General features: G+C 40.3%; 1 protein-coding gene across 1 annotated transcript in view; it reads left to right on the plus strand.

Moving 5' to 3' along the window:
• LOC138676820 (prostaglandin reductase 1-like) overlaps positions 1-6,175 on the plus strand; it is a 79,701-nt gene extending 73,526 nt beyond the window's left edge. Inside the window, exon 10 of the mRNA XM_069766472.1 lies at positions 5,976-6,175. Within this exon, the coding sequence (XP_069622573.1) occupies positions 5,976-6,086 (111 nt within the window). The 3' untranslated portion in view covers positions 6,087-6,175. The remainder of the gene's footprint in view (positions 1-5,975) is intronic.
• The last annotated feature ends 2,914 nt before the right edge of the window (positions 6,176-9,089 follow it).

Below are 9,089 nucleotides of genomic sequence, written 5' to 3' on the forward strand. Positions count from 1 at the left end.
TATGGTTAGGGTTAGGATCCCGTTAGGGTTAGGATCCCTTTAGGGTTAGGGGTAGGGTTAGGATCCCGTTAGGGTTAGGGTTAGGATTCCGTTAGGGTTAGGATCCCTTTAGGGTTAGGATTAGGATCCCTTTATCACCTTTATGGTGGGGGGTGGCATATCAGTGTGTTTTCTGTTTTTTTTTATAAAAACGCATGCGTTTTTAAGCACATGCGTTTGTTTGCTTTAAAAACGCATGCGTTTATGTGTCAAAAAAAGCCTCTCAAAAATACTTCAAGTTGCATTTCTGAAAAAGAACGCATGCAGCAAAAAAAGCATGCGTTTCAAAATGCGACCAAACGCGTACAACAAAAAACGCATGCGTTTTCAATGTTAAATATAGGAAAAAAAACGCATGCGTTTTTTTGTGCAAAAAACGCTGCAGACAAAAACGCAAGTGTGAAACCACCCTAAAACAATAAAAAAGTACACGTTTTGTATTGCCGCGTTCCGAATCGCTCGATCTATGAATATAAATTTTTTTTTTACCCAATCCCTAAATGTTATAACGAGAAAAAAATTAAAAACGTCAGAATTACATTTTTTTTGTCACCGCTACCTTGCAATAACAGGCGATTGAAAGATCGTATCAACACCAAAATGGTATGAATAAAAAAAAATTTAACATCAGCTCGGCGCGCAAAATATAAGCCCTCACCCAACCCCAAAATCACAAAAAAATAGAGACGCTACAGGTCTCGGGGAAATGGCATCTTTTTTTCACCACTTAAATAAAGAACCTAGACATGTTTGGTGTCTATGAACTTGTAATGACCTGGAGAATCGTAATGGCAGGTCAGATGAACATCGTAAAATACAAAATTAAATAGAAAAAAATAAAGACTGTGGAATTGCACTTTTTTGCAATTTCACTGCACTTGGAACTTTTTTCCCGTTTTCCAGTACACGATATGTTAAAACCAGTGGAATCATTTAAAAGTACAACACATCCCGCAAAACACAAGCCCTCACATGACCATTTTGACAAAAAAATAGTTATGGCTCTGGGAAGAAGGGGAGCAAAAAACGCAAAATCGAAAATAACTCTGGTCATTAAGGGGTTAAGAAGCTCCCAGCAATGGATGGAAACAAAGCGCTGTAGAGTTCTGAAATGGACGACAATGAGTCCGGATCTAAATCCCATCGAACACTTGTGGAAGGATCTTGAAATTGCTGTTGGGAGAAGGCACCCTTCAAATATGAGAGACCTGGAGCAGTTTGCAAAAGAGTGGTCCAAAATTCCAGTAGGGAGGTGTGAGAAGCTTGTTGATGGTTTTAGTAAGCCATTAATTGACGTTATTTATTCCAAGTGATATGCAACCAAATATTAAGTTGAGGGTGCCAACAATTTTGTCCAGCCTTTTTTTGTGGGGTTTGTGTGAAAATTGTGCAATTTGTCTTTATTTTCTTTGTGTATTGGATCACGAAAAAAAAAAGTGTATAACAAAAGCTGTATAATTGTAGTAATTTTCTAGGAGAAATACTTCATTTTCTGGAACACTTTCAAGGGTGCCAACACTTTTTCGGCTATAACTGTAGAAGGCATGAACTACCAAGGTTCAATAGTATTCGTGTCGCTGCAGTGAAAATGCATGACAGACCGCTACTTTTAACACAACACAATAGCTGATCACCATTGATCCGACTTTAGAAAATCCTGCTAAGGCTAGGTTCACATTGCACTAGGTGAGTCCGTCTAACGGACACGTTTTTAAGTACTGAAAACGCAATATAACACACATACTAACGCGCCCATAGACTTGCATTGTCTGACGCATGCCAAAATTGGCATGCGTTTATCACATAACGTTTTTTTCTGACGGACCTTGGAACGCGGCTTGCAGCGTTTTCGGGTCCGGCTAAGCTAACGCAATACTAACCGAAGCGTTCATTCTGGCATAGAAGGCTATGGCAAACGCAGCCAGACGCAAATCATGAAAAATTTCCAAATAGAACCACACGTTTTATTAGCGTTTGAGGGTGGTCCATGTGGTCATGTGACAGGAAATCTGATTTCGGCCATTAAAGGAGGACTATCCCACCCACACATTTCCACCCACACATTTCCACACACATATCCTATCTACCTATCCACTTGTTGTCTACTATCTATCTCTCAACTCTCAACTATCTATACACTATTTCTAAACTATTTATCTATCATCTATCTAATAACTTCTATCTAACAACTATCTATCTACTATCTATATATCAACTATCTTAAAAAAAAAAAAAAATAACTTTATTGACAGTGACAAACGCAGACAAACGGATACTTCGCTAATGGACATCCAAATGAGAAAAACGCGATCACGTGCGTTAACGCAAGCGTTACCGTGACAACGATTTTTACACAAATTTGGCTCCTTTTCTGTACATGCGTTTAACGGATCCGTTTAACGCCATGTACTTGACGCAATGTGAACCTAGCCTAAGAGCCAGACAAGCTGCATATGAGAGAGGAGAAATCTGAATAAATCAACCCCTTTTTAAAAGGAACATGTAATGGTGTTTTGTTTTAGTTTTTTCCTTCAGCAGCCGATGGCTCTGTTCCAGAAGTCTTCAAAGGTGTCATTTGCCCAATTTGATGTTTCACTTTGCAGAAAATTGGTTTAAAGCCCTTCTAATCGGAGTGGAGACACTGCCAAGTAAAATCAATCAGTGCCTTGTACCCATCTTATATGGTTTGATATGATGTTCCCTATCCTAAAGGACTTCAAAGGCCCTGTTTTCAGAAACCTCAATTAAGCCATGTAAGACACTTGAAATTGAGCTACAAGTAGTAGTTCTAAATTCCATTTTAAAAACTGCAGTAGTGGCTGATGAATAAAGAGCAAAACAGGACCTGAGAAATTCTCCTTTACAGAAGGTAAATTGAAGCCCTCCCATTAAAGTTTTTATCCTCTATTAGTTGCAATCATCATATTAGATAACACTGTAAACTTACAATTTCTCATTCTGCCTTTCTACCCAGTTAATTGTTCTCTTTTCTTTGCTCTATGTAGAAAACAGGAAGTCTATTTTTCCTGGATGAGTCTTCCTTCGCTTAGTCTCCTGACCCAGCTGCTCCCTCTCCCCCCCCCTCCCCACCAGTAGGGCCTCTTGCAGTAATGATTCATGCAGGGAAAAAGAGTCCTCCTGTGTCTACATAGAGCTTAGAAAGATTCAGCTAGTCAGTTTTTAATCATGCGATGTCATAGAACTCATGGAGAAGAGAAGAATTAGCTGGGTAGAAAGGCTAAAGGAGCAATTGTGTGTACACAGTGCTATATAATATGATGACTTCAATTTATTAAGAGGATAAAAACTTTAGCCCCTTCACGGCATGCGTACATGTACAGCGCATGTTGTTTCTCTCCCTTTTTGAATGGGCTCTGGTGCTGAGCCCACATCTTTCCCGGCACATGTCAGTACTGTTTTGAACAGCTGACATATGCCCCTAACTGCCTCGGGTGGAATCGCAATCCACCCGCAGCTGTTAACCTGTTAAATGCTGCTGTCAATCTCGGTCATCGGCATTTAATGTGATCGCGCCGGAACCATGTCACAAATTCCCCCCTTATTGGTGCCCGTGTCACATGACCATGTGTCGCCAATGGGTTGGCATGACAACCCGGGATCTGCACCAGACATCTGTTGTCAATGAAGGATTGCTATGAGCACTTCCCAGCGGTCAGCGCTCATAGCAAGTGAGCATTTCTGCTACACACAGGCGATCTGATCATCTTCTGTGTGTAGCAGAGGTGATCGGGTTATCGCACCTTTCAGTCAGTCTCCCATAAACACTATTGAAGCAAATGAAAAGTGGGAAAAAAAAGTTTTAAAAATAATAAAAAATATAAAAGTTCAAATCACCCCGTATTCGCCCCATTCAAAATAAAGCAAAAAATATATACACATTTGGTATTGCCGCATTCATAATCGCCCGATCTATCAAGATATGCAAAGAATTAGTCCGATGAGTAAACGGAGTACTAAAAAAGTCAAAATGCCAGAATTACCTTTTTTTGGTTGCCGCAACATTGCAATAAAATGCAATAATGGGTGATTAAAAGATCTGATCTACACCAAAATGTTATCAATAAAAACGATAGCTCGGCGCGCAAAATATAAGCCCTCAACCCGCACCAGATCACAAAAATGGAGAAGCTACAGATCTTGTAAAATGACACAAATTTTCTTTTTCTTACAATATATAAATAGTTTTGTTTTTTTTTCGCCACTTAAAAAAGAACCTATAAATGTTTGATATCTACGAACTCATAATAACCTGGAGAATCATAATGGCAGGTCAATTTTACTATTTGGTGGACATGGTAAAAAAAAAAATCCAAAAAACAGTTGTGGAATTGCACTTTTTTTGCAATTTCACTGCACTTGGAATTTTTTTCCTCATTGTTCAGTACACAATATAGTAAAATCAATGGTTTCGTTCAAAAATACAACTTGTGCTGCAAAAAACAAGCCCTCAGGCCGGGTTCACATTTCATCTCTGCAGCGTACGATCTGCATCGATCCACATGCTTCATGCGTATATATCTTTAACATTATGTACGCAGGGACATGTTTTTGCATGCGCTCGCTTGCGGATGTGTACGCATGTGTTGTTTTGAGGTGTGCGGCAGGGTCCAGCAAACACATGTTGCATTTTTTTGAGGCGTCAAAAATTTTGCAATTGTCCGCATGTGGACGATTGCATCCAAAAAACACATTACTGTCTATGGGAACGCATTGGTACGCAAGGACGTGTACGCATATGTTAAATATGCATGCATACTTTAGACTGCGCATGTCCAGTAAATGATGTCACCGCCTCCACCGTGCGCATAAAAAATGCAAACGCATGCCAAAACGCATGTAAACGCATGCACACGCAGCGTTTTGGTTTGTGTCATGCACAAGATGATGTGCAGGCGTAAGTATGCTTTTGCATGCGTTTTGGAATGTGTTTGCGCATGCAGACGATACGCTGAGGACACATACACAAATGTGAGCTTAGCCTCACATGGCCATATTGATTGAAAAATTTAAAGTTAAGGCTCTGGAAAAGAGGAGCGAAAACAAACGGAAAAACAAAAAGGGCTGCGGCGTGAAGGGGTTAAAGATGCAATCTGTTTATGATGCCCAAATCCTTGACGGCATGAATCAGAAGCTGCCTACAAGATTGCAGCAAGTTATATTGTTCTCTGAAACACTGGCATTTCAGAGAAAAAATTGGTTTGAAGATGCCAGCGGTGGATTTTTCTTAAACACTAGAGGGTTTCAGGGAAGATCTACCTTTCTACAATCGCAGTGCCAGGATCTGATCCATGCTGTCTGTGGTTTGGATGGCATGAATCAAGTAACCAGTTCCCTTTTAAAGAGTAACCATTGTTTCATGTATGTATTTTTTTCCCACTCTAAATCAGCATGAAAAGTGAAGCTAGAATACTTTGTTACATACAGTATATTACATCAAAGAAATCCACTTTTTTCTCAAGCCTGACTCCTCTTTCAATCTGAATTCATGGCTAAAATCTGTGTTTAGTGAATACAGATTTTCTCATTACTGAGATGGAAATAACAGCTCCGATAAGATTCCGTGGAGAGAGGAGAAGCGAATGGCCAACGCAGATATTATGCCGCAAGTTCACCTGAAACGTCAGATAAACTTCAATGTAAAATAATGTAGTCTGATAAGTAGACTTTCATTAAAGGGGTTCTGCAAAACTGCAATAAAAAAAAATATGTATATATATATATATATATATATATATATATATATATATATATATATATATATATATATATATATAATCTACATTGTAGGATGTATAAAGTAAAACTGCTAACTTTTATTACATGTCGGTACTTGAGAGATCACTTAATTAGACTGGTCAGTGTAGATGTGCTTCTATATTTGTACAGAATTAAGTTATGGCGTTATTTTCTTTTAGGGCAAGGTGAAATATCATGAACACATCACCAATGGTTTTGAGAACATGCCGGCTGGATTCATTGGAATGCTCAAAGGAGAGAATACTGGGAAAGCAATTATTAAGGCTTAAATATGTCATCCACATATAATTTGCTATTATGCAATTAATTCCATGAAGCAGAAAATTTACTGATTAAATTAGTTTTGTGTAACATGTCATTTTGGTCTTTTCTTGTTTTTCTGGCTGCTTGTAGAAGTTCTTCATATCCACATCAAATGGTTTGTATTCACATAAAATAATAGTCAAATATACCAGCGACAAAATGGATTGTCTTCAATATTTGTTATCTTTAAAGAGCTTATGAATCTATGGAATTAATTTTTTTTCCTCTTTTACCCAATCATGATGCATTTTGCCGTGATTTTGCATTGGAAAGGCAGCATACTCCTGTTATTGATTTATTTATTTTTATTTTGTAGTATGTCCTATAGAGAGGACAAATATGTTGTGTCAATGCGCTTTGTGCAACCCAGCGCTGTTAGTGATAATTAGTAGTGATGAGCGAGTGTACTCATTGCTCGGGTTTTCCTGAGCATGCTCTGGTGATCTCCAAGTATTTGTTAGTGTTCTGAGATTTAGTTTTCATCGCAGCAGCAGAATGATTTACAACTACTAGCCAGGCTAAGCACATGTGGAGGTTGCCTGGGAATCCCCACATGTAATCAAGCTGGCTAGTAGCTGTAAATCATTCGGCTGCCACGATGAAAGCTAAATCTCCGAGCAGTCATAAATACTCGGAGACTACCCGAGCGTGCTTAGGAAAACCCGAGCAACGAGCATACTCGCTCATCACTAATAATTAGTGATGGGCGAGCACTAAAATGCTCGTGTTGAGCAAATTGAAGTGCTCAGGGTGCTCGACCCAAGCAATGAGCCCAATGTAAGTTTATGGGAAACTCGAGCATTTTTCTGGCGGCCCCCCCGGCGGTCTGCAGTGGGACTAGAAATTGAGGAAATCGATGGGAACAATGCTCAAATGACATGGGAACAGCATGGGGAAGACCCCTGGAAGCATTTCTGACTCCCAGGTCATTTCGGTGAACAATGTTGTCAGTCTTATGCCACTTTTACAGACTCACAATAAAACATACAAAAAAAAATGAAAATGGATTTTCCTGGGAAATATGTTAAGGAACATCCTTTCCAGGGTAATGACTTGTATATAAGGCAAAATAAATAACCAAAAACAAAAATGCTCCTCCACACCTTGGGCTATGTGTACACTTAGTGTTTTTGATGCGTTTTTCAACTTTAGCATTGATTTCAACCAAGAAAAATGCATTCACTAGGAAATGTCATTTTTAGCATTTTACAACCTTATCTGACCATATGGTGTGTGTGGCCCATCATCAGACACATCCTGTTTCATATATGAAGGAGGAACTCTAAAAGTCACAAAGCCTATATTTATAGGGCCACCAGGTGACCTTTACTATTCATCTATCAGCCGGCTATGGCTTGTTATTCCCATTATTAAAAAATGGGTCTCCTATACTACTATTGCGTATGCAGTGATTGGCAGGGCTGCCCAAAATTTGGATGCACCCCAATACCCCTTTGAAGAGACGTACAGGAGGCCCTCTTGAAAACAAGGTTGCCAATATTAGGAGGTGGGTCTTCCATACTGTTTGCCTACGCAGTGAATGCAAGGGCTGCCAAAAATTTGGAGGCACTCCAATACCCCTTTGAAAACACGTGGAGGGTCTCATTTAAAAAAAAAAAAAAAATGTTCCCATTAGAAAGGAGCGGGTCTCTTATACTTGTAATGCCTATGCACTAAGTGCATGGGTTGACGAACATGATCATACTATATAACAAATTTTTTTTACGAGCATCATAAACACATTTAAAAAAAATTATGTGGGTGTTGCAACACGGACCATGGTCACCCTGGTGATGTGGTGGTTCAGGATGAGGAGGAGGACAACAGCAAATAACCAAAATCAGGAAGTGCATACCCATGTGTGGGTGTGAAGAGGTGCATGGGAATAGACCTCCCAAAAAAAGACACTGGACTTGAGTTTATGCTGCTATCATTCGGTGGTGTTGAGAAGTCTGGCCCAATCTAGCCCTTGTTAATTTTTATAAGTCAGCCTGTCAGCATTTTCAGCTGACAGGCGGATGCACTTATCAGTTATAATTCCACCAGCAGCACTAAAAACCTGCTTTGACAAAATGCTAGCGGCAGGCCAGGACCTCCATGGCGTAGAGAGCCAGTTCATGCCACATATCCAGCTTGGATGCCCAATAATTGTAAGGCACAGAGGATGGACGTTGGTACGGTCAGAAAGGTACTTCATCAGCATCTTCCCAAACTATGCACTCCTTGTGAGAGTACCCTGCGCATCAGGGCCTGTGTCATGGGAGGGTCTGAGAAAACTCTCGCAGAACTTTGCCAGTGTTCCCCTGCCTCTGCTGGATTGGAGTTGTCTCTCTCGCCTGTACTCCTTGGTTGTCCATCGAACTGTGACCTCTGCCACCAGAGTTTTCAGATGGGAAATTTTGTAATAATTCCGCAACATGAGCCTTCTGGTACTGCCCCATTTAAGTAGACCTGTCTGCCTCAGGAATAAGAGAAGGAAAATTCTTCTTGTAGCATGGGTCTAGAAGTGTCACCAACCAGTAATAATTGTCACCCAAAATTTGGAGAAAGTGAGGATCATGGGAAAGGCAGCATAACATGGCAGTCTGGCACGCATGGCTGAGTTTAACAGGCAAGACTTCCATGTCCTCACCAAGAGGAGGACTGACCATGCCCTCCTACTCCTCCTCTTCCTTCCTGTCCTCAGGCTATCCATGCTGAACAGACGGTATGACAGTTGTGCAGGTAGTACCATCTATAGTGCATGAAACTAGCTCCTGTTCTTCCTCCTCTTCCTCATTTTCACCCAATCCACATTGGGATGAGATGAGGCTGGGCTGTGTGTAATCACTCTGTATGGTTCCTTGCTCCATCTTATCGTGCTGCGCCTGCAATGCATCCTCTTTAATTGTGAGCGGAGAGCATTTCAGAACAAAGAGAAGTGGTATGGTGATGCAATTATGGTGTCATTGCCACTCGCCATCTTGGTG

This window comes from Ranitomeya imitator, chromosome 1, assembly GCF_032444005.1.
Source record: "Ranitomeya imitator isolate aRanImi1 chromosome 1, aRanImi1.pri, whole genome shotgun sequence".
Taxonomy (NCBI): Eukaryota; Metazoa; Chordata; class Amphibia; order Anura; family Dendrobatidae; genus Ranitomeya; species Ranitomeya imitator.